Here is a 27667-nt window from a genome sequence, read left to right as displayed (position 1 = left end):
CCAGATGACCTGGCATTACCTTTGCTGATGGGGGCATTCACAGCGGCCAAAACCGCCTCTTTTGTGAGAGGTTCCCTCGACATGAGCTCAGCATCCTGCTTCGTTCCTCTCCTCATTAGTGTCAGGTGTACAGTCTGCCCAGTGTGTCGTAACACCTCTACTGCTTGTTGATTGGTAAAACCCTGAAGGTTTGTGCCATCTACCTGATAAGAACAAAGCATGTTAAAAATAAATGGATATTTTATTACCAATTCACCAAAAGTGTGTTCACTATTTCTTAGTATGAAAAGCCTGGGGGATGAGTATCCCCCTAAATGGGGAATGGGCTCATACCTGTTAGGGAACCAGTACTAGCTTAGGTGCATTAGAATCACTCAGGAAGGTTTTGTTTATTTTTCTTACGATTATGGGGTCTCATTTCTAGAAATTAAGAGCCAAGAGTTCTAGGGTGTGATCCATGTTTCCATGGACCTTTTAAAATATTATTTTATATGCCTCAGGTGAACCTGATGAACAGTCAAGTTTGGAAACTACTACTATGCAGGATATAAAGGTATAGAAGACAGCGATAAAAGTGGTCACTGAGAGTACTGACATATTCCAAAACCATATTTATACTAGCTTTAAAAATGGGAGATGACAAAACTGTCTCCTTTTATTTCTTTGCTTCTTCAAAAAATATATGTGATTTTCCTTTAGCTCACAGATAACAAAACATTTGAAGATACCCCTATGATCTTTCCAAAGTACAGATAAGATCTTATCACCCCAAACCTGCCTTCCAAAGACCACTCCTTGGGACAATGCTCCAAATTCTCCACATGGCTTAGAATGACCTGTGGCAACCCCCTCACCAACCTCATCCTGCATGCCGCTGCCTACTTCCATACCAGAGGGCTCATTTCCGTTCCTCTGTCCTGCCATGTTCCCTTCCGCCATCAGGTCTCTGCAAGTTTTGTTCCCTCAGTCTAGATTCTCTGGACAGCCTACTCCAGCCCATCACTTTTCTCATCTGTTCACTCAGAAAACACTTATAATTGCTTTAAATCTCAGTTCAATAGTTATTTCAACAGTGAAGTTACCTTGATGTCCCTGACTATGATCAAAGCCCTCCTTTACCACTTCTCCTTCACAGCATTCGTCAGAAATTTAAGTTTAGATTATCTGTTATTGTTTGGTTGATGACTGCATCCTCTAAGAGGACAGTCTCCAAGTGTCACCAAAACACTGTCTGCACAGTACATATTCACCTCATATGGGATTAGAGAACCAATGGCTCACATACCAAAGATTTATGTCTAAAGAAAATTAACTTTTAGAATAAATACAGAGTATAACACCTGATTTTAAAAAATTCATAAACTCACATTGAAAATAGCTTGAAAACATGGAATAATAAATTTAATGTTGAAATTCAAAGTCATGGATATTCCTTTTGAATTGTGAAATGGCTATAAAATATCTGTGGTAAGTGCCATGCTTTTCTAAGCACAGTGTTGGCCATATCAGGCACTCAACTATTCACTAAATAAATGAGAATCACAATAAGACCTGGGTCAGTGGTCTCCAAGAAGTACCCTTACTGCAGAGATTTCTGGAAGAATGCAATAAAAATTTTAATTAACATTTTAAAATCTCATTTGTTTTATATAGACACATAATGTATAGATTAATCACATATGAAAAAACATATAGTACATATATAAAATGACAAATCATATATAAATATATAAAGAGGGGAAAGAAGAGGAAAAAAGGGAGTAAATCCTTTTTACTGATGGGGATATTCAATAAAACATCTAGAGACCTCTGATCTAGGTGATAATTTTACACTTTGCAAGTTACTTAAATCTTTTATGATACTTTTAAGGTACATGGCAACTTGAACAAAGGTGTCGAACTCTCTCCTCTTTCTCCTACCTTCACCCTGTTGATTCCCTTTTGGAAAGACTAATACAAATACAGTAACAGAGAAAACACTGCAATAAAACTGGAAACCATGGAAGAACAAAAGTCCCTAAGTTGGAGGATCTTCTATTAGGAATAGTCTGGACATGACCAGATTGAAGGCAGGCCAGCTGAATCTCTGTATGTGAGGGAATAGCTTGTCTGGTCTGTGAAAAAAAAACTTCAGTAAAATCCAACACTAGACTCTCAATTAAAGGAGCCAGTTAGATGGTACATGTGGATCCTAACAGTGATTCAAAAAAGAACACACACACACAAAAAACGAAGAGGCCACACCAACCAGGGAGCATGCTGCAGACAGAATTACATGCCCATAATGAAATAGCACTATGCAGACACAGGCACGCACACATACAACCCCAACTCATTCCTGGCGACACAACAGATACAGAAAACAATCTTCCAGTACACAGGCGGAAATCTCCCCATTGTGATGCTCCAGTACTGGTTTCTTCTCTATTCTATTAATCTACAAGTGAAACTAAGTAAATTTGAATTTTCCCCTTCCTTCTTCCTTTGTCAATTCCTGAAACATCTGGACAAAACTTTCAGAGTCTTCAACAGAACCCATTTCAACTCCCTTTTATACAAGTATAGTTCTTACTGAGAATGACCAATGGTCATAGGATATGGAATAAGATACCTCAGTCCAAAAGGTGTGTGCACTGAAGCATCAGTACACACATCTTCCAATGAAATTGTTTCTGCAGTGAACTGGGAAAAAGATTTTCTGAAACTTCCCTTTAAGGGATTCATATTTCACTGCATTTACAGAAGTAGGGGTTATAGTTACAAAGAAACAAATATTTATCAAAAAGAAAACACTGGTACAGTGAAGGCAGTCAGTAAGATTTTAAATACTGCAAAAAACAAAGTCAGGGAATGGAAGACAAAAACCTATAATTTCCCCGTATTTCAGAGGAAAAGAATACACAGATTAAAAATGATCTGAGAAAGAAGACTAAAGACATAGAGGCCAATCTAATAAATGAATAAAACTGTGGAAAGAACAATAAGAGCAAGAGAATAAATGAGGAAAAAAGTAATCAATGATATGATTAGGAGGTAGGGAAATTTCCCTGAATCTACAAATCAAAGAGGTGCATGAAAAACCATAAAACAAATGGAGAAAAAACAAACAAAACACACACACACAAAAACAAACAAACAAACAAAAATAATACCTGGACATATTTTGATAAAATTCTCAGATTTCAAAGACCAAAAAAAATAAATAAATAAATCTACCAGCCTCTAGGCAACAGAATGAGCAGGTTATCTAGACAATTTTGGGTAAAAAGAAGTATGAACCTAGAGTTTTACACTCAGTGTAACAGAGGGGGCCAAAAAAAAAAAGTATATACATTTTAACAAAGGAAAAAACTATTAAAATTGTAATACTCAATATATACCAATAACAAAAGATGAATACAAGTCATGTTTGACTTTTGCAATTACAAGAGGTGCTCAAGGTGGTTACCATCAGTGTCCGGACACTTCTGATTACGGCGAACTACTGCTTGAGCCATGTTGACCAAAGTGTCTACTTGTATACATTTTTTTTTGGCACCCCACTCCCAGTATATATTAATGGAAATTATGATTGAGATGCTATGATTATTTATATCCCATACCAAAGTATGTTGTATGAGTCACCATGAAGAAATTTAAACTATGTGGTCAAGAACTATAATTTGTACACATTTAGAGCATAAAAAAGCTGCGTTGTTTAAGCTTAGGAAAAAATTAAGAGCATGTTTTGTTTTTTGTTTTTAAAGAGAGAAGAGACCCCATCTTGCCCCCTTAGATGTTTTGTCCTTGACCGCAAGTCAGAAGAGCTGTGTCGTTTGTAGCAGGGAAGGACGCAGTGGATTGTGCATAATTCCATCAGAAGGATAAGGGAGAGGCTGTTAATTGCTTTGACTATGGAGCAAGAGAAAATTGCTGTTATGGTGGGACCTGCTCCACAACCTGACTTTGTTGAGAAACAGACCAGAGGAATGCCACACACACGAGAAAGCCAGTCCCTGGCCATTCTGAAACCTATCCAAGAGTATCCCTAGGGAATGATGGTACCCAAAAGAGAATTTATGGAGTAGATGGCTGAGAAATTAGAGGCCAAAGGGAAGAAGAGTCAGTCAGATGAAAAACCCACCATCTGTTATGGAAAGTTAAGTCAAATATCTCCACTAAGTTCACCCAAGAACCCAAAAAGGAACCTTAAGAGACACTCAGTTTTAAATACTTGCCAAGCTCACTCCGCACAAAGCCATCTTATAATAGTATCAGTCAAGGACAAAAAGTCTTATCATCCTTCCTTCTCTCATCTTTTACACTGGTGGGGTCAGAAATCACAATAAGATGAGGGAGGAAAAGAAAAGCAAGGTAGGGAAAGACAGACTGGAGAGTACACTCTCGACCCCTTAGAAAGCCATTAGCTCATAGCAGGCTTCTGCTAAGCCAGGGGTCTGAATTAGATTATTATTTAGGATTATAAATTTTTAATTACTAACTTGTGGCTGTGTTTGGTGATTTTGATTTGCCATAGGACATTTCATTCACTAAAAATAATGTAAGCCATGGGACATGCCTAAGATTTCTTCCAGGGGAAAGGGAAGATCCTTTCCCTACTGAAAATTAAAAAGGACAGTTGATAACAACATTTTAAAAGCTGTTTAAGATTATCTCACCTAAGTTAACCTTGTGCAATGTCTCTGTTATACCCAGCCAATATGTCAAAGTGTGCAGAGGCAACAGAAGAGACGGTTCAGAAAAATCTACCAACACATTCTTTTCCTGTAAAATTTACTCAAAAACACTTTGGCTGACTGAAAAATTAATCATATTTAATATTCAAAGTAAGAAAACAGAGGCATATAAAATCCAGTACTGAGTGATAAAATACACAAAATTCAAACCAGAATAATACTATCACAGCAAAATCAAATGTTTTACATCTTAGTCTACATAAAGACATCTGAAGAGGTATGTAGTACAGTTGTTGGTAATAGTAAACAACTAAAAACAACATAACTGCTCATAAATATGGGTTATTTAACTATACTACAATAGATCTATATGTGATATGACTACACCTCGCATATGTATATATGTCTATACATATACACGTATACATACACATATATATGTGTATTTTTTTTAAAGTTTTATTTATTTAAGTGTGTTTTAGCAGGACCCATCAGTTCCAAGTCAAGTAGTTGGTTCAATCTACTTGTGGAGGGCTCAGCTCACAGTAGCGCATGTGGGGATAGAACCGTCAATCTTTTTGTGAAAGATCACCACGCTCCAACCAACTGAGCTAACCGGCCGCCCCTCGCAGGTATATTTTTAAGTAAAATAAAAATTTTAAAAAATGTATAAACAAATATATTATGGTCCTATTTAAACATAGATACATAGATATTTTCTGAAATTTTAAACCATAAACCATTAATAATGGTTTCTATGAGAAGGTTTTTTTTACTTAACCATGTTCAAATTTTGTGTTATTTAAACCTCAAAGATAAAAATTAAAATAAATGAACATGTTATTTACTCTCAGAGTAGTGAAAAAAATTTGCAAAAATCTGAACTTTGAGGTTCCATAAAAATTCCTAAAATGTATAGAACTTAGGCTGAAAGTTTTCAACTGCAGAAGATTCTTATTGCTCAATTACCATTTCATTAAGAAAAATCAAATGTATGATTTTGTCTACTTAATAGCAATAAAGTTCAAATATGTAAAAAAATATTTGTTTTTCCTTTACTTTCAAATTTGATGATCGAAATTTAAAAATATATTTCTTACCCAAATGTCAGAGATTGTACTAGCACAGAAGAAACTGCTGTAATTGAATAATCATGGACTTTTAAACCCATACTTCAGTTCAGATTATTCAGTATCTTCATCTGTAATATAGCAATAATGGTACCTATTTTCCGAAAATTACAGTGATGACACTTTGTACTAGGAAGGTACTCAGTGGCTGGCATTATTATTAATAGAGTGAAGAAGTGATTCATAAACATGAAAACATCAAGCTGTTTCTGTCAATATAATTACACCTATCATACACATAAGATAAGGTTACCAAAGCCTAAATCAGAGCCCAGACCAGCTCTGGTCCCTCAATATCATGGGAAGAGAATTAAGACATGGCTTCAGACCCAATGGTACCACAGATAAGAGTGCAGTGGAACTAGGTGTGATGGCAGCTAATTCCCTACGTGCTATCTCAAGGAAAGATCTAACATCCTCACAATGCACAGTACAGATATAACAATTAACAAGAACAATTATAAGGAGAAATACTAGTTGGAACAACTCAAAAATCCCACCTTCTTAGTACACTCAATCTAGCTAGTCAAGCCCTCCTCCAACACAGCCATATCTATATGCGCAAAAAGTCACAGATTATTAAAGGTAATATTTGACACCTTTCCATATTTACATGCTTGTTTAATAATTCTTTAATCAATAATAATTCCATACTGCTTTTAGCAAGGATGTCTGTATATCAATCTAAAAAGAATGGTACATGATTTTATCTAATGACAAGTTTAGTCAGCTTGTTTTTAAAAAATAGAGTCCTTTTATCAAATTATTCCTATATATAACACTAATATATAAAGTGAAAATAATAATGGATTCATTTGCTCTATTCCCTTCCCCTGTAAGTCTATAGTGAAACCCTAGAGGTCCACACAGCACAACTTGTAAAACAGAAATCTTGTAACAAAACAGTTTTAACGTTATAAAATAATACTTCACAAAATAGTAAAATTTCTTAATCTTCTCTCCACCTCAATAATTACAAAATGAAAACAAAGCACAGCTCCAAATAGCTGCTGCCAAAACAAAAATTGAAAAAAAAACAACAAAAAGAAACAGGCAAATATTGCAGTTGTGAACATGCAACTGGTGTGACGAACTTTACTACCAATATTTCAAAAATCCACAAGATGGTGATATTTTGCACAAAATTAATGTATGATCTAAAGTATTGCATGATGTTCATTAAGAGTCTGAAGTGCTTCTAACTTTGAAGAAAGGGAATGTTGCTAAAATTAAAAACCAGAACATTGATGATAACGTGAAACATGATTTTACTGAGAGCAAGAGAACACTTCAGAAGAAGGTTGCTTCACTTTCCACCCAACAATTTCCTTTATTACTGACCTTGCCTAAGCAAAATTATATGTGAGGTTCCACTTATATAACAATGAAAATAATTTCAAGTTTGGAGGAAAGTTATTGTGAGAGTTTTTCAAATATGTAATCATTTCAGGGCCTTAATAAATATCTGCGTAATTAACTAAACTGCACTTAAGTGCCAAGTATTATACCAGGTATTTTAAATAAATTACTCACTTGGTTTTCTTAAAAATCATACAAGGGAAGTTTCTTTATCCCAATTTTGTAGGCAAAAGAAGCTGCTAAATGGTTAAACATAAAGTTATCATATGATTCAGCAATTTCATTCCTAACTACATATCCAAGAAATGAAAGCATACATCTACACAAAAACTTGTACATGAATATTCATACAAGCATTATCTGACAAAAAGTGGAAACAACCCAAATGTCCATCAACTGAAGAAAAGATAAATAAAATGTGGTATATCTATACAATGGAATATCATTCAGCTACAAAAAGAACTGAAGAATTGACACGTGCTACAATATGGATGAACCTTGAAAACATTATGCAAAGCTAAAGAAGCCAATCACAAATGTTCACATAATGTATGATCAATCCATTTACATGAAATATCCAGAAAAGGCAAATCTATAGCAGACAGTAGATCAGAGATTGTCTAGGGTTAGGAGGATGGGGGAATTAGAGAGTAACTGCTACAGGGCATGGGGTTTCATTTTGGGGTATTGAAAATGTTCTAAAATTGATTGCGATAATGGATGCACAACTGTGAATATACAAAAACTACTGAATTATACACTTTAAATGGGCAAATCGTGTATTATGTGAATTACATATCAATAAAGCCAATTTTTCAAAAAGCTTCCTAATGCATTAAAATATACAGCTTAGGGAAAGAAGTATATTAGCTATGCTTTCCATTTCTAATTCACTATCAGATATGGATTTAGAGTCTGTATCTGTTTACTTCCTCTCCTTCCGTTTCTTCCAAAATGAAAAATGTAAACTAGCTAATTCTCATTATGTGTTAAAAAGGAGATACAGCGGGGAAAGCTCATTTCCAGGAGATAGCCAGTGTAGGTGGCAAGCACAACCTGATCTTTATAGAAGATTTCAAAAGATGAACAGGTGTAGTTAGGAGCTTTACAGAACTAAGCCCAAGAAGATTCAGGAAATTACAATGTAGAAGCAAAGGGCAGAGGTAAAAGACACCTCTACTTTAAAAAAAAAAAAAAAAATTGCAAAAACACGTAAGATTTACCATCTTAACCATTTTTTGAATGTACAGTTCAGAAGTGTTAAGTACATTCACATGGTTGTACAATAGATCTTTAGACATTTTCATCTTGCAAGACAGAAACTCTACATCCATTTAAACGACAGGTCTCCATTTCTCCTTCCATGCAGCCCTTCACAATAACCATTCCGCTTTTTTTCTCTGAGTTCGATTACTCCAGGTACCTCACACAAGGGGAATCATACAGTACTTGTCCTTTTGTGACTGGCTTATTTTACTTAGCATAATGTTCTCAAGGTTCATCCATGTTGTAGGATGTGACAGAATTGCCTTCTTTATCAGACAAAATAATTTTCCATCATATGTATATAAAGCATTTTGTTTATCCCTTCATCCATCAACGGACATTTGGGTCACTTCGTCATCTTAGCTATTGTGTATAATGCTGCTAGGAACAAGGACCCATCTATCTTGACATTCTACTTTTTTACTATTATTAAGGCCCCAAAGGAACAAAGAAAACTTAATTAAGAATAAACAAACACATATTAAGATAAATGGGCATTCTCCAAAATATCTTCCAAATAACATTATGTTTGAGGATAGAAAGAACTCATGATTATAAAAGTTTAGGAACCATTGAAGTATAAGTGTTACACAAGTTTCTCTATTGCAGAAATTCTTCAAAATCATGAAGAATTCGAATGATTTTGATAATTTTGAATGATTTTGATAATTATTCAAAATAAAATAATTTCTTATTGTGTAACACTTATACTTTTCAATGCGCATGGTAAATCCCTAAGACACCATATCACCTGCAGTTATCCCTAAACTTATTTGACCAAGAAGCCCCTGGTGCAGAGTCTTTTAGATTTGTGTTCTGAAGAGTTAGGTAGTCCCATGTCCACTGAACACTGAACTGAAAGTTGAATTCTTTTGGACACTGCCTGGAATAGCCACCTGCTCAACACGTAATAATGTTACTACAATAACAATGATGCGTTTGATGTAATTAGGAGAGGCTGGATACTATTTCTTTATTCTGTATGTTCTTAGAGCTAAAAGGAGCCCTGGTCATGGGACCAACAATAACAGTGTGAATCTGCAAATGTAAAACAGAAAATACACACATCCCAAATTCAGAGTCAAATAAACAAAAGGGTATAACATCTGGTCTTTACCTTTTGAGTGTCTGCAACTCAAGTGTAGTATGAAATTAATATAACAAATTCATTATAACCGCAAACCAGATCTATCAGAAATTACTCAAGAAAGAACTTTGTCCCACCTTTAGAACTGAGATCAGTAAACCTTCTATCAAATGCTCCTACTTGCACAAAATAATAAAATTGGTCATCGTAAAGACAGTCTCAAATCACCAAAGCAAGTGTAAATTACTGTGGAGCTAACTGTAGTTCTCAAAACTGAATAAAGTCGGAGAACACATCTGAACCATGAAAAATAACAAAGCTGTTACTTAGTGTGTTACTTACTGCTATAATTTGGTCTCCAATTTGGATTCTTCCATCATGTTCAACAGCACTACTCTTTGTAATGCTCTTTACAAAGATGCCTGAAGGTTCTAGGAGTAGAAATAGTTATTTTTTATTACTATTTACAAAACACACTCAAAGAACATCCACCCTCCATTATCCAAATATAAATTTCAAATTTTGAATAAATATAAATCAACAAGCCATGCAGACAATATCACTTAGTAGAACCTTAGGCTTGAGACTAAAACAATAGTTTTGTCTGATAAATATAACATCAGTCGCCTACACTCAATTATTCTTAAAAATGTTTTTCATCAGTTTATCCAACAATCTAAAAATAATGTTGATTCAATATTTCATAAGACAAAGATATCAGAGGTAATTGTCAAGTTAAAAAATATTAATGTTTAAAACTACCTAATTTTTTATCTCCAATGTAACCAGCAATGGTAATTCCTAATCCTTGGACATTTTTAGTGAGTTCTACATCAAACGTCTCACTTTCTTCACTTTTTTGAGTAGAAGCATCAACCTGAAATAAAATTGATACATAAATACACAGAGAAATAAATATGTAAACAAATAAGATAAGCTCAAAAAGCCACACTATTTAGGAATAATGAGATGTCATTAGGTGTCAGAGAACTCCCTGGAGGATTATAGCAGAACTTACTCCTTCAGTCTTGGGTACATGGACTACGCATCACATTTTCACCAAAAGGAATGTCAGCAGTAAAGCTGAATACCTCCTTATCAGAGAAATGCACTAGTGTTTACATACAAAATTTACAAAATCAAATAATTTCTTATTGACAAGTTCTATTTGCAGAGATGGCTCAACTTCACTTGTGAAGGAGCTAAGAGGTAATACAGTTGAAGGAACTCATGTTTTGAATTCACATCAGTAAGTTCAAATCTAGCTTGCCATTTTTCTAAGTATCACTTTGTTCAACTGTCTATCAGGAATAAGATTAACAACAAGTCCAGCAAACATTTACCGAGCTGTTTCTATGTAACAAGCACTCAGAATGTCTTAATTTATTTACTCCTTAGAACAAGGCTATGAGGAGATATAATCACTGCCAGTTTTTCTCTGGGGAAACTGAGGAACATAAACTTTTCCAAGGACAAACAGCCAGCACTCTAGTAGAGCAGAATTCAAATGCAGATAGGCTGGTTGCAGATCCTCTGCTCTTAAATGCTATACAGTGTGGGAAATCCCTAATAGAACGTAAGGTCCATCGTGTCCACTCAGCACATGCAGCTGCTATTACTATCTTAAGCTGATAAAGTTCATTCTAACAACATGAATATGAGTAAAACCTACTCTGCAGATATATTATTAATAGACTGATGATTATTTTAAAAATCAGTGAAATGCACCAAAGAGCTACTTATGTGTCCCTGTATTTGTTTTGCAAATTTGGACTTTAATTTAAAACGCTATTTATAAGGAAAGTATGCCTTTCTGTTATGCTTTCCTTTATTCCCACAATGAGAGCTGAAAGCAGGTTTCTCTAACATAGAATTGTTAGTAATTTTACATATATATATATATACACACACACACACACACACACACACACACATACATATGTATGTGTATGTGTATATACATATATGACCGAAGGGCAAGGCTCCTGAATTAAGCATCAGTGGACTAGTGCAGTAAGTCATCAATAAGCTACTGACATTATGTACCAGTGCAATGTCAGCTTATGCCACAGAGAACCCTACGAAGTTTACAATAAAATACAGGATATGGGTTCAAAAAGGACATGCAGGTTGGAGCTAGTTGGTAATGTTTTCTGATTTTCTTTAAGCAAACTCTGACTGTATTTCACTGACAGATTACCTAAATGAGATATAATTTTATAGTAAAGTTTCATTTATTTTTTTTTCACTGCACGTAATTATCTGTGCAAACTTAGCAAAAGTTTAAAGTTTAGATAATTGCAAGAAAATGACAGGATGAAATCTGCTTCAATTGAAACAAATGTGTTTTCTATTTTTAATAAGACTTATGCGGGTGCTATTTTAGAGGGTAGCAATTTGACTATCGAATGGTTTTAAAAGGGGCACAAGCTTCAGAAATGACGATATGCACAGAATAGATATTTTTCTAAGCTTTCAATTACATCAAGTGTTTTTCGGTATTGCATTCATTTATATATTGCTGAATAAAATGTTTTGTTTATCACAAAAGAATGCCATTTAAATACTTTCATAAACAAGCTTTCTTTCTTTACTTCTCTCTCTGCAAAAAATAGCAACCGAACTCAACCCTAAAAACAACAGAATCATGGAAATTTCAAGTGTTGTAATAAGGTTTCAAAGGACTTGTGGAGGAGGTTTGGATATTAAAAAAAAGAATTTGAAGCAACTGGTTAGAAAAAACTTTAATAGAAAAAAAATATATAGATGTTTTTAGAGCTATAACAAAGGAATGTAGGACTAATTTGCTATAAAGCTACAAATTGAGTATGATTCTCTTCTTAAATATTTAAGAGATTTCTGAAAATTATTTTGTTGATATTTTATCTACTGTAGTCATCTTGTGACCTGAACTATTTGAGAACACCACCACATTATAAGGATTTTGAAAATTTCTAGCTTTTTTCACATCAAGTTAAAAAAAAAAAAAAAGAGAGACAGAATGCTATGCCTATGAATAAAGCTTTTGTTACTCCAAAAGCATAACTTTTGTTTAAACAATTATGTAACTGGGTCAAGAATAGTCATTTCTCATTACAAATCTGATAACAGTTCTATCACATACCTTAAAACACTAATATTGAAAGGATTTAGTAAGCTTTATTCAACACCCCCCTCAAAAAAAAGAAAAAAGACACTAAAAAGAAAGTTGTTGAAAGGGAATGATTAGAACTTACAGCTCACCTTACAGAGGGTCTTCTAAATACGAGAAAGAATTAAACAAGTACTGGTAGCAAATAATTCTTTAAAAATTTTCCATACTTCAAAACATTACCTCCTAAACCTACTGCTTAGGGGAAAATGTAAAATAGTCATCTAGAATTCTTTAAGGAATCTATTTTTCATCTGCTATATATTATTCCTAATTAATAACATGTTATTAGTGCTGAAACATCTCTACATTTGAATACTGTTTTAATCTTTGCACTAATATATAAATATTAATCTAGTTTCTCAATAAACATCCTATCATTTAAGTGCTATTGTCTATGACTTCCCCACTTAAGTGCTTTTACCCACTTACCCGCGCCTCTGGAGTGGAAGATGGGGATGAGGAAAGGGTGATGCCCAAAGAGGTGGGTGCTGTTGGTTCTTCTATGGCACCTCTTGCAATCATCAATTTAACTCTATTTCCACATTGCCTGAGGACTTGTGCTACTTGCTCACTGCTCATTCCGGCTAGATCTGTATCACCGATCTTTAGAATGTGGTCTCCACTGCATAATCGTCCGTGCTGAATAAAAATAAATTGATTTATCAGGTTTTATTGTTATTAACTTCATCAGAGAAATCCTAAATGAGAGAAAGGGAATTAAAAAAAAAGCAATGGTAGGAATTACCAATGATGGGACATTAAGCACGTGGTTGTGATTGTAACTGTCTTTTGAAGCATCCTGGTATCATTCAATGTGACAGAAGTCACTGAAATTCGCAAATATTCCTTAAATTAATAGTTGATGTGAGCTTTTCAATTTGATTTCTACCCACTAAATGAAAGAAAATATGAAGTCTTTTTGTGAATTTTTTGAGGGTTAGAAAAATGAGAAATTGCCACAAAGTAAAGATGAAGTATGTTACTAGGAAAATATATATTATTCAAAATATGGTATGAGCCACAAGAAAGCACTGAATTAATACCGCAATTTTCTGCCTTACCATTTCAATGATAAATATCCCTAAAGAGCTCATTTGTAGATGAAATCCTTGCAAGATGAAAATTCAGATAGACAAGAGGAGTGTAAAGCAGTCTTATAAGCCTCCATACAAACAGCAGCCAGCAGAATTTTATGCAATGATGCAAGTGGTCTGCATTGTCCAATATGGCAACTACAAAGCAGCTACAAGGCAGCTACAAGCAATACAGAGCACTTGAAGTGTGGCTAGTCCAACAGAGGAACTGAATTTGTCATTTTATTTAATTTTAATTAATTTAAATTTGAATTTAAAAGGGGACACGTGGCAAGTTCCCATAGTATTGGACAGCGCAGCTCTATACTGAGGATAACACTTATTTATTACAAGCCTGTCAATGAGGGGAAATTGCATACTGTTGGATACTAATATTTAAAAGAAAGAAAATTTGGATACTGTCAATACATCTTCGGATAAGACTGCCAATAAATATACCTTTCATTTATGGATATGACAAATATTTGATGAACCTGACTCCTAAGTAAGTTCAAATACACATGCAAAAGCAAAGAGTTTTATAAACAAAATGTTATGATCAAGGCAAAAGATACTTACACTAGAACTTGTCAAATTAAAATATAAATCATAACAAGTAACTTTACAATTTTCTTACATATATTCCAACAATGTCACACAGCATAAATGGCAATGCTTTAAAGAACTACTCTAAGTGATAAAAATAGGCAGTGCTTCATATACAAAGATGACATCAGTGACCCATTACTAAAGGGACAAGATGAATCTTGTTTTTTTCCCACTATAATGAAATATTATTTTTTCAATAATATCTTGTAGCTATAAAACAGCTGACTAGGTTTATAAATATGATTAATGATCACAAAATAAAGGACTGCTATTTCTACAATGACCACAACCATAACCTGGGCTTTAGTCTGTGGTCCTAGAGTCTTAAGATTATTGTCTATTACCGTAACTTAAGATCAATGTCCCCTTTCCAAGGTATTTCTCCCTAGGCCTAAGAAAACATTTTCGAGATAGCCCATCAAAACAGAAGTCTAACTCAGCTTCTTTGACATTATCTAAGGCCCAAGTTTCTCCTTTCTGACAGATAACATAAAAGATGAAGCCACGTTATTTGATAACACAGCATGAAAACCCTGTTGGAGTAGCTTACCTGATCAGCCACTCCTCCAGGCAGAATGGTTTTTACTATCACACCAGTTGCTTTTCCCCCTACAATGCCAAATCCCAGACCAGATCCATCATTCACCAATTCAATAGTTTCCACATGTTGCCAGTGAACCTGAAAATAAAGCTCCTATATGAATTTGAAAAAACTTAGGAAAAACTAAAATTTTCATTCCAGTTGAGATTTTTGAGAATATTATTTCATGAGTAGTATTAAATAATTGAGTCAGACATAATAATGAGCATGAAGAATGTCCCTTTTATTTAGTACACTTCCCTTTCAACAGATTGTTACTGCTATTGATATAATCATTCTTGAAATTATCAATACATCATTAGAGTGACCACATTTAAACAGGTAAAGATAGGCACTGATTTGCAAGATCCTTCGTAGAACTTTGTTTTTAAAACAGAAAAGGATAAGGAAAAAAAAACTGTTACCTATTAAGAATGTCTTCTGCAAAATCCTGCCCTGCAGGATTACAAATTAGATGACTTCTTAAAGTCACCCACCAGACAGCTAACTGTGACAATATAATTCTACAATTTACAAGGCAAAATCAAGATTGTATCTGTCTACAGACAGAGTCAACTTTATTAAACAGCTAATTTTTTTTTCTCCATTTGAGGAATGCTATCAAATAAAAAAACTACACATCAGAAAGTAACAGTTGTTTTAGAAGCCAGAAACTTAATCATAATTAAATAACAAATATTCTGGGCTAGGGAGAGAAGAGATAAAAGGATAAAAAGGCAAAAAAACTCAAGAAGTACCAAGAACCCAAGGAATTGGAAACAATCAAAAAGAACTAGAAAAATATGTTCTGTTCCTTGTGAAAATCTTATGTACTCACCGGATTAGAGTGAGCTGAAATGGTACTGGCCGCAGATGGGGAACGGGAAACTACCGGGCTGATGAGCTGTGGCAGTGAGCCTCGGGCAACAACTAGCTGGACATTATCCTTGGCTTTCTGCAGGATGCTGATGGCCTGTTGATGTGTAATTGTCTGATCAAGTGCCTGTCCATTGATAGCAAGGATCTGATCGGTTTCCTGCAATCTTCCATCTCTACCAAGAATGAAAAAGGGTAAAAGATATCTGACAGCTCTCAAGAAAATGACAGGTTTTTAGGCACATATTTTCAGGTTTTTTTTGTTTTTTTTTCATATCCATACCTTTATTTTCCAGCACTCCTACTTTTAAAAATATATGTTTTGGCTCCAGTTGATCTACCACTAAACAACCCTCCCCACTTAAAAGCCCTCCTCTTTTCAGTTGCTCAGGAAACCTATACATTATATATTGGATGCTCCTCTCTCCTACAAATGAAGGCAAAGATGCATATATCTACCTCTGGTTTTGAGTATATTAATAAAATATAGCTCAAATTATCGTGCGTCACACGTATTGTTTTCTAGATAGTAATTTTAAAATTAATCAAAGATAGCCCATTTAATAACAATGAGAATAATGTCCTACTCAAATTTTTCTTTTCTTACAAATGATTAAGTTATGACAATATTTACAAGTTACTCTCCTATCGAAAGGACTTACTTTTTATCATAGAAATGTTAACACTATCTAAAAACTGGTCAATAGCATTACATTCAGTTTTTTGTTGCTTTTTGTTCATTTTTGTTTTTCTACATTCTCCCAAGGTGATCGACTGCTCCTGAATGTAGTAACAAAAACAGAGAAGACACTGTGACAGTCTCACCTGTGAGCCACACTGCCCTCCTGGATCTCCTGCACAAATATTCCCAGTTCTCCCCGGTTTTCACTCCGTAGTCCCACAACACTGAACCCGAGGCCTCCACATGGTGGTTTGAGAAGCTCAAAAACTTCTACGTGGCGACCCTGTTTAGGAAACAAAGCAAGAAGTCAAATTAAAAGCCAATGACTGCACTTACCAGTCATCTTATTAGTAGCATTACTTTGTTAAAAACAAAGATGTTTAATTATTTTTTTCTAAGATAACCTTTATCCCTCATCACCTAGAATGAGATATTTCATTTATCCTGAAGAATATGCCTGGAACATAAACTATCACACTCAGTTTAACATGTGGTAATTTAAGAAAAATGGAATAGAAAAATTTCTGAACCATCCAAACTGACACAAAATCTACTTCTTATTCATTCCAATTTTTTCAGATGTTACAAATACCTTAATAAATAAAAACATATTTAACACTATATTTAATAAATTACATACTTAGTGTACACATTTAACATATATTACGTAATTGTGTAAATATTCTTCACATTATCCAGGCCTTGATTACAATCTTAAGATATTATATGTTCTGTCATAATTAGCAGGAAAAAAATGTTCTTACTTTGGCCATATTTTTGATCAGTTGATCAAATTCATCACAAGCAGGTTTCCCATTGATGTGTGCAGTACTTGAAGCTGTAAGTGCTTCCAGATTCCCATTATTTGAGGATGACAAAAACAATTCATTTTGCAGACTAGGTATTATGGCTGAGCTGACATGTGGAACATGGGCAAATTCGACATTTGAAATTGCCGAAGTTGCAGTATTTACCTAAGAGTAATATGGAGATTATTAACAATTTTGATATTCCATAAACTATTTCATAGAAAACATCCCAAGAGGGGTAATAATGAAGTACATATGAAATTTCAAATTGTCCATACTCTTTGATTCAGCAATTCTATTTCAAGAAACTTATTTCAAGGAGAAAATCAGAATAATACATTATGTCTTGTGTACAAGGATGTTCAATAAACTACTATTTATTAGATGGGAAAAAAAAATTAAACTAATTACCTCCATTGTTCAAGTTTAAAGCACATGCAAAAACATACACATCCATACAGACACTTTTAAGTGAAAAAGGCTACCGTGTTTCCCCGAAAATGAGACGTAGCCAGACAATCAGCTTTAATGCGTCTTTTGGAGCAAAAATGAATATAAGACCCAGTATTATATTATATTACTTATATATTACATTATATTATATTATAAAGACCTGGTCTTATATTACTGTAAAATAAGACTGGGTCTTATATTAATGTTTGCTCCAAAAGATGCATTAGAGCTGATTGTCTGGTTAGGTCTTATTTTCGGGGAAACAGGTTATTGAACAATATGACGTTTGACAATTAAGTTCACGAACTTGTTGTTAGACAACCTGAACTTTTTGCCAATAATTCATGGCTCTTGCATCACGACAATGCACGAACTCACACAGCACTGTCTGTGAGGGAGTTTTTAGCCAGTAAACAAGTAACTATTGGAACACCCTCTCTAATCACCTGATCTGGATCCTAATGACTTCTTTCTTTACACCCGAAGATAAAGGAAATATTGAAAGGAAGATATATGGATGACATTCAGGACATCAAGGGTATTATGAAAACAGCTCTGATGGCCATTCCAGAAAGAGTTCCAAAATTGCTTTGAAGGATGGACTAGGTGCTGGCGTTGGTGCATAGCTTCCCAAGGGAAGTACTTGGAAGGTGACCAAAGTGATAATCAGCAATGAGGTATGTAGCACTTTTTCTAGGTGAGTTTGCGAACTTAACTGTCAGACCTTTGGTATGTATCATATGATTCAATGTACTTTTAAAAAAAGATGTTTATATATGTATTAAACATCCAGAACAATATACAACAAATAACCAATATAACACTAGTTGTTTCAGAGAAATGGGACTGCAGGGAGCCATTTACTCTCTATATTGCTTGAATTTTTATGACAATGTATATAGTAAGGAATTCAGTCTTTCCTGAAGAGAGATCTGCCTTTTGTCACTGGCTCCTAGGAAGTAGCTTCTAAACACTTGGTATTTCCCAGATGATGGGAGTTCCTGTTATTCACAGTGGGCCACAAGGCCACATGACATCAGCTCAAATTCTAAGACTCTGTTAAACCACATGGCCAATCAATCAATCCATCAATCATGCCTATGAAATGATGTCCCAACAAAATCTGAACACTAAGCTCAGGTGAGCTTGCTGAATATTGTCACAATCGATTTTGGGAAGGGGACACTTCCTAAGAAAAATAAAAGCTGATTTGCAATCCTCTCAGACTCTACCCTATGCATCTCATCCTTTGGCTATGTTTGACCTGTGCCCTTTCCCTATGATAGACCATAGCCATGATCTGTCGGTACTTCTAGTGAACTACTGAACCTGAGGGTGGTTTTGGAAACTTCCTGAAATTGCAGTTGGTTCAGACACAAGGGTGGTCTTGTGTGAATTCTTCCCTCTAACTGTATTTGGAGCTTAACTCCTTTGCTGTTGATGTCAAAAGTCTGGGGCAGAGGGGCCAGTGTGGAGGACTGTGCCCTCAAACCTCACTCACATTTTGGCTAACTCCAAGTATGATATAAATACATAACAACAAAAAAGATAATTCAATTTTGGAAAATATTCTATAATTACTTGTGTGTATCTGTTATAAAGAGCTCCAAGTTAAAGCTAAATAATTGATAAAACAATGCAGTCAATCCTAATTTCATATTTCTATAGCGTGTCTGGAATGTAACTTTTCATCTATAATTACTGATCAGAATGGTTACATCACTGATGTTTCTGGATCACTCTCTGCACTCACCCCCTAGCACTCTGTGCTTCACCCACATACTTCCAGCTATACTGACCACTTCACCATTCATCGAATTGCCAAGCTGTCCCCTCTACCAGACAGGTATGTCTTTCTCGCAAGGATCTACATACTCATTTCTTTCATTCAAGTGTGCTCAGTGTCACCTCAGAGAACCCGTCCCTGACAACCCTATTGAAGACAGAATCGTGCCATTTTGCTCCATGAGCTGACCCTGCCCTGTTGCTCTTCATGGTGCCCATTGTCACCTGGCATGTACCCTGCTGTCATGGAGCTTTCCTCCCAGTCATGGAGACAGACTAAAATGGAGAATTCTCCAGTGGAGGAATTTGACTACTTTATTCTCTATGATATCCTCATTCTCTAGAAGAATGCCTTGCAGAGTTGGCATTCAACATATATTTACACAATACATAAATATTTATCCATTTTTAAGTACCTACTCTGATATAATCTCCCCCAAAACCATCCAAATAGCGTTATTTCCATTTTACAGATGAAAAAATTTATACAAAGTTACATACCTAGTAGGTAGACTGTGACCTAGACTTTTTTTTTATCATGGTGTTCCTATCCTCTTTGTATTAGACACATAGTAAACAGTTATTTGAGATATCATTTCTGGAAATAAGACATTAGGTAAAGAGCTTCCATTGACAGAAGCAAAATATTTCACAAAACACCACCAATCTGTGCTTAAGCGTTCGCTACTGTTCTTATAAATAAAACAGAAAACGTTGTAATTTACCAAAGTCACCAATAATTCACCATTACAATGGCTATCTACAACCACAGATAAAAAAAGAGATCAATGTGTTTAGAAGAGACTTTTGGAAATCCTTTCAAATGCTTATTTTAAAATCTACAGCAGGCATTATATTTTTTTTTTATTTTTTTTATATTTTTTTTCCAAAAGCAAACTTCTTATGCCAAACCTGATTTTCTTTCTTTCTTTCTCTCTTTCTCTCTTTCTCTCTTTCTCTCTTTCTCCCTCCCTCCCTCCCTCCCTCCCTCTCTTTCTTTCTTATCCTGAGCTATGGCAACTTCAATAAAGTCTGCCAGGAGAAGATACACCACTCAGGTTGAAGCAGATGGCATAGTAAAATTTGTAACAGGCCAAGGGATACATACCTTGACCTAATGCCTATGGTATATTTGCATACAAAAAAATATTTGGACTTCTGCTATGGTAAGCCATAATGAACAAACTACATTCTAAGAACAGAGAGTCTAACTGTATGAAGTTAACTGGTGAAGTATAAGCTCTGGTATCACGTAAGACAAGGTTGAAGGTACTCCAAAGGCAAAGTGATAGGAGAAGAACAAGTAGAATATTATGAAAATCATACAAAGTACTGAGCATCAGTTGTCTTCTCCAAATTTGTTTAAGGTTTAACCAATGCCCATGACTCCTCCTGTCTCCTCCTGGCCCTTGAGGTTTACATAAATGTAAATGCAAAGATTAAAGAGATCACATATGTAAAAACTATACTTAATTTCTTCATTATATAAAAGGCTTGTTGTTATATTGCAAATTTATATCCACAGGAAAAAGCACAAAGTCACCTTTTGATTCTGCAATAACTTTACCAAAATGGTTTCCTGAACAATAGTCTCCTGAGGAACAGGAATGAATCTTATTTGCCTTGAAAGGCTTCTTCATAGCAGACAAAGTATAAATGTTTAATAAAAATAACTAACTCCCATATCAGCTAACAGAATATTAAATAAACAGAAGAAAACACATGTCTGGTGATTTTTACATAGAGATAAATAATCTGTATAATTTATGGAAGCTGCTAGTCCACAGCAAGAGTCACCAAATAGTTACCTGTTCTATGTTTAACTATTGGCTGAGTATTTTGGTCTAAAAAGACCTTTTATGTTCTGAGTAAATAAACATATTAACTTAATTAATGAGTTTTAATTAGTTCTAATACCTAAAACATAACTTAAATAAAGATTACATAAAGTATTTAATTAAAAAGTTGTCAAATTCTTTGTGAATGAGCAGGATGAAACCTCCTCTCAGATTTAAAAGTATAGGAGAAACCCTCTTATAAGATGCAGTCAGAACTAGTAATTGGTTCAGTTACTCTAAAAGGTCAGATAAAGTGGAAATAACAAAGGGCATGTATATAATTTACTCACAAACATCTTAATTACAAGAAGGCTTCATATTCTTTCTTGCATAAACCATATTCATATAATACATATGTTATTAGTCTCAAATTCGGTCTCTTAAAGATGGAGCAAGAATTTAAACACTTGAGAAACAATTTCATTAAACAAATCTAGATGTTTATGAAATTTTTCCTTAATGTTGTAAGTTTGATGAAACACAACCAATTCACCAACAAGTGTTTTATCAATTCACCTACAAAGTCTTTCCAAAGAATTTAAATAAGTTTTCATAGAAAAAAAAATCTTGTCATAAATTTTTATACTATATAATAAAGTCATGCAATTATAAAAATAACTATGATTGGCATAAATAGCTTTAAAATGACTTTGTGATAAATGTATAACAAAATAAAACCCAAATATATGCTGTTTACCAAAGATACGAATTAATGATAAAGAAAAAGATAGGGGTGGCTAGTTAGTTCAGTTGGTTAGAGCGTGGTGTTAATAACACCAAGGTTGCCAGTTCGATCTCCACATGGGCCACTTAAAAAAAAAATAAATAAATAAATAAATAAATAAATAAATAAATAAATAAAAGATTAAAGTAGAAAGATGGAAAAAAGATACACTATACATACATAAGCCAGAAGAAGCCTGGCACAGCTAAACTAACTAACATCAGACAAGTGGATTTAAGGCGAGAAGCATTACTGGAGATAAAGAAAGACAATTCATAGAGATAAAAGATCAATTAAGTAAGAACATAAAACAATCTTAGTAATCCAAAAATATAACCTCAAAACATGTAGGGCAAAAAGGTCTCAGAATCTAAATGAGAAATGGGCAAATCCACCATCAAAAGTAGAGAATATAATACATCTCTTTCAGTAACTGACAGAACTGAAAAAAAATATCAATAAGAATATAGAAGATCTGAACAACATTCTAAATAAAGTTGATCTAATTGACAAATACAGAACAGTGCACTCAACCACCGCTCAATGCACATGCTTTTCAAATACAAAAGAAATACTTCTGTAAATAGACCATAGGTATTCATAAAACAAGTGTCACGAAATCCCAAAGAACTGATATCATACAGCTAATGTTCTCTGGTTATAGAATTAAGCTAGAAATCAATAACATAAAGAAAACAAGAAAACTAAAAAGAAAAAGTCAATTAAATAGTACATTTCTAAATAAACCACAGGTCAAAGAAGAAGCAAAAAAAAAATTAAAACATTTTGAATTGAATGATGATGAAGATACAACTTAAAAAAATTGTAGAACGCACATAAAGCAATACTTAGAAATGGCTAAACTTAAATGAATATATTCAAACCAACGAAAAGATTAAAAATTGACAAGCTAAGCATCTATATAAAAAAGGTAGAACAGTGTACCAAACACGAAAAAGAAAGAAAATAGTACAGGTTACACAAATTCAACAGAAAAGACATATAATAAACAAATTTAACAAAACCAAAGTTAGTCTTTAGGAGGAAGGAAAGATTCACGAAATGGATAAACCTCCAGCAATGTGAATCAAAGAAAAAAGGTATAAATTTCCAATATTAGGAATGAAAAGAGGGACGAAACTAAACTCTAGAGGTATACAGTAGTGAACCATATACCCAAAAGTTTGAAAATTTTATATAAAATAAACATATACCTTAAAAAACAAATTTAGCAAAATGCCAATAATTTTGTACCTACTAATGAAACTAATCCATTATTAAAAATCTTACCACATAAATAAAAACAGATCTGATGATTTCACTGGTAAACTTTACCAAATATTAAAAAAAGTAATAATAACATCAATTTTATAAACTCTTTCAGTGACAAGAAAGAACTGTTCTCAAATTTTTTTTGAGACCAGCATAACTTTGACACAAAAACCTAACAAGGGCATTACAAGACAGGAAAAATTATAGATACAAAAATACTGAACAAGAACGTCAAAACACTAAATCCAAAGATATATAAAGAAGATAATAACTACAACCAAGTTGGGCACCCCAGAAATGCAAGGTTGTATTAACATTTGAAAACTGTTTAGGTTTAATTTACCATATTAAAAAAAGAAAAAAGAAAAACATAAGATTAGCTGAATAGATGGCAGAAAAAAGTAGTGGATAAAAAGTATACTTAATAGGGAAATATTGCTCTTAACCCAAGGTTGAGAATGAGACTGTGATGTCCATCATCACTACTTCTACTAGACTCAATGTTGTAGGCAGTACAATAAGACATGAAAAAGAAACAAAAGGTAGAAAGACTAGAACTGAAGAAATAAAAACTGTAATTACTTGCAGACACATAACTGTGTACAGTGAAAACCCAAATGAATCTACAAATAAAGTATTAGCTTTAATAAGTGAATTCAGTAACGTTGGTGGATATAATCAATACAAAATAACTATATTTCCTAGTAAAATCCAACGAGAAACTAACACTTTTTAAAAAAGATTCCACTTAAAATATGACAGTTTTGTTAAAACAAAAAACTGGAATACAACACAGTGTTTAGAAACAGACCAACATATGTATGACCACTTGATTTAAAATAACAGTGCCAAGGTAACGGAGAGAAGGATGATGGCCTTTTCAGTAAATGGTTTGGGGTCAAACGGAAAATTATAAACACACATGGAAACACATACTTTACCTCACACCATAGCCAAAATTAAGAAAGCAAAAAAAGCTTCTGAGGGCATAATCTCTACATCCTTGGCATAGTCAATGACTTCCCATAGAAGAAAAGTTTGAGAAATGGGACTTTATTACAATTAAAAAAAAACTGGTCTTCCAGGGATACAATTAAGAAAATCAAAAGGCAAAACACAAACAGAAACAGATATGATACAACTATCCAACAAAGAAATTGTATTCACAATACATTTTAAAAATTCTTGTAAACCAATAAGAAAAAGACTGACAAAGCAATAGAAAAATGGGCAAAATAATTAAACAGGAACTCCACAAAGGAAGATATCCAAATGATGAATAAGCATATGAAAAGGTACTCAATATAATCAGTTATCAGGAAAATGCAAATCAAAACAATAATATGATACCTCAATATACCCCCAGAGTGGCTAAAATCGGGAAAAAAAGAAGTTTAAAACTGGTAGTGCCAAGTATAAGCAATGATGTGGAACAATGAGAATTTTTACACATTACAGTGAGAGTGTAGACCTACAACTACTTGGAAAAACAGCTTGACAGGATCTACAAATGCTGAATATATAACTTAAGACTCAGAAATTTTACTCTTAAGTAAATATGCAAGAGAAATTGCACACTAATGAACATCAAAAGACACATGCATGGTAGTTCTTTTAATAATAGCCTCAAACTGGAGAAAACAAAATTACAACCAACGAAAGAAAGGACAAATATGTTCTAGTATATTCATACAATGAAAAACAGAAAAGAACTTCAGCTACATACATGATTGAATGTCACAGATATAACGTGAGGAAAATAAGCCAGGCACAAGCATATATACACTCAGACTGCATTTATATAAAATTCAAATACTTATCTATGAGATAAAAGAACAGTGTATGATCTGACTTATATGTGAAATCTAAAAAAGACAAAACTCATAGAAACAAAATAGACTGGTGGTTGACAGGGGCTGGGGAGTGGGGGTAATGGGAAGATGATGGTCAAAGGGTCCAAACTTCTAGTTACAGGGTGAGTAAGTTCTAGGCATCTAATGTACATCATGGTGACTATAGTTAAAACATTGTATTATACACTCCGAAAGCTGCTAAGAGAGTAAATCTGAAAAGTTTTCACCACATACACACACAAAAACGTAATTACATAAGGTGATGGATGTGTTAACTGACCTTACTGTGGTAATCATTTCATAAAATATACATGTGTTAAATATAATGATGTACATCTTAAACTTACAATGTTGTTCGTCATTATATCTCAAATAGACTACAAAAAAGAATGCCTCAATTGGGGTAGATGGTTAGGACTGACTGAGACGACACAGAAAATATTATGGAGTGATGGTAAATTTCTAGGCCTTGATTTAGGTGAAGAGTTGTATGTGTATATTCAATTTGTAAAAAAATTTTGAGCTTTATAATTTTGCCCTTTATGTTATTTCTCAATCTTTTTGAAGTTTGCAAAATAAGTGATATAATCAGAACATAGAACCAGGGCACTCCAATGGATGATAGAAAAACATACTACTTTTAAATCAAGTAGGTAGTAGGAACAGTCTCTATACATCAAGCTGAACCTTCTCTGACAGACACTCTGAATTTAAAGTTGAATTACCAGGTGTTCACCTTAAATGAAGGAGAATATAGAAACGGGGTATCTAAAGATGAAGCTTAGTCTATTATTGTGATGGATGACCCTCCCCAGGCTTCATAAGGATTCAACTGGCTAATGTCCATTCCCTGAATAAATCCTTTAACAAGTGCTCAAGTCAAGATGAATCCTCAGCAAATGTGTTTTACCTCTGTAGCACATTTAGATTTTTCTTCTTCAAAGATTATAAATTTTTAAAACTTGTAATCTCTTAATTGCACACCAAATTGCAAGAAAAAAAAGTAATCATTATGTTATCTTATACCTTTACACTAAAGTAATTCGGCCCACCCTGGTACTAGGCTGACATAATTGTGACATTACAAACTTATAAATTGTTTTTTTATATTTTTTTCAATAATAGAAAAAGAACTGACACTGAGTGAACACACAATGTGATATATAGATGATGTATTACAGAATTGTACACCTGAAACCTATGTAACTTTACTAACAATTATCACCCTAATAAAACTAAATTAAAAAAAAGAAACAAACAAAAAATACTACCTATCCTGCAAAATTAATGACATTCCAAAAATACTCAAAAAGATCAATGTCTTAAATATTTTGATCATAAAAATATGATCTGTGCATTTAACTTTAACCAAATAAAATACTTGCAAATATGTAGATTCACTTAACTGAATCTGCTACAAAAATATTGAAATATTGTCTTCTTATGTTTCTTCTATCCCTTTGGGTTGTTAATTGAAAAAGAAGTTAATAGTATTAGCTCTATTTTAATGGCTGACATCAATCTTTCCAGAAGTATTATATAATTGTCTACAAAAATGACTGCTTAGGATCAAACTGAATTCCCTAAAACATTTTTATATAGATTATCAAAACCTGTTTTGTGGTCCTGTTATTTTGACTTATTCCAAAGGCATAGTATAGAAATGAGAACAAAATGATCCAAACGCTTATGGATATTTGATGGATATAATATTTCTATCATTTAAAAGCCAAAATATATTATCTTGAATTGTGCAAGAAAAATGACCACTGCTATTGCAACCCCAGTTTCACAGACTTTAAACAAATTTATAAACATACACTGATAGTTCAATTTCCCAATTTTTTGTTTGTTTGTTACTCCTTAACATAATGAGAAATAAGAAATAAGGCACTCTGGGGAACTTGCCATAACAGGTGCATCTCATAGAAATGCAGACTGTTTTTTTTTAAACCCGCATCTTGTCTGTTCTTGCAGAGCAAGAAATGTGCTTATTTTCTTGTGAATTTACAAAAATGCTGTAAAACACTCTCTGGAACTGATCCCAAATATGAAATGCAAAAATGGATAGGATGCTGAGATTATTCAATGAAATACAGCACCTAAACCGGTAGCAATCACAGGAAAAATTTTTTATACATAATAGAACTGCATTTCAAGTTTGGAACCAAGGGAGGCCTCCTTGTCCATAAATCTTTCAGTGAAATACTGATTAGAGCCCAACTCTGATGCATTATTGAACAGACAAACCCTTCCACAGTAATTGATGGTGGCACTCTGATTTAATGATCCTTATTTTTAAAGCTAATTAAAGAAATTGAGTTGCATGTTCAAAGGGGATTAGCTTAATGTGACGAGACTATTTTGGACCTAAAGTAGCTCACAGCTCCTGAACTAAACAAAATACAAAATGGAGCAGCAAGTTATAAAGGGGTCGGGTG

At 33.7% G+C, this 27667-nt stretch overlaps 1 protein-coding gene across 16 annotated transcripts in view; it reads right to left on the bottom strand.

Moving 5' to 3' along the window:
* Nucleotides 1-27667, bottom strand: part of MPDZ (multiple PDZ domain crumbs cell polarity complex component) — a 156655-nt gene that overhangs the window by 90467 nt on the left and 38521 nt on the right. For 15 of the 16 annotated variants that reach the window (XM_074330403.1, XM_074330388.1, XM_074330390.1 and 12 more), the window contains exons 4-11: nucleotides 17257-17466; nucleotides 16636-16775; nucleotides 15773-15986; nucleotides 14905-15033; nucleotides 13102-13311; nucleotides 10281-10395; nucleotides 9861-9949; nucleotides 20-203 (exon numbers count right to left, since the gene is read on the bottom strand). In XM_074330403.1, the coding sequence (XP_074186504.1) occupies nucleotides 20-203; nucleotides 9861-9949; nucleotides 10281-10395; nucleotides 13102-13311; nucleotides 14905-15033; nucleotides 15773-15986; nucleotides 16636-16775; nucleotides 17257-17466 (1291 nt within the window). The remainder of the gene's footprint in view (nucleotides 1-19; nucleotides 204-9860; nucleotides 9950-10280; nucleotides 10396-13101; nucleotides 13312-14904; nucleotides 15034-15772; nucleotides 15987-16635; nucleotides 16776-17256; nucleotides 17467-27667) is intronic. The other variant, XM_074330398.1, reaches the window with a different exon arrangement.

This window comes from Rhinolophus sinicus, linkage group LG04 (genome assembly GCF_036562045.2).
Source record: "Rhinolophus sinicus isolate RSC01 linkage group LG04, ASM3656204v1, whole genome shotgun sequence".
NCBI classification, from domain to species: Eukaryota; Metazoa; Chordata; class Mammalia; order Chiroptera; family Rhinolophidae; genus Rhinolophus; species Rhinolophus sinicus.
The sequence above is the reverse complement of the archived record's forward strand: the minus strand, read 5'-3'. Positions and strand labels throughout refer to the sequence as shown.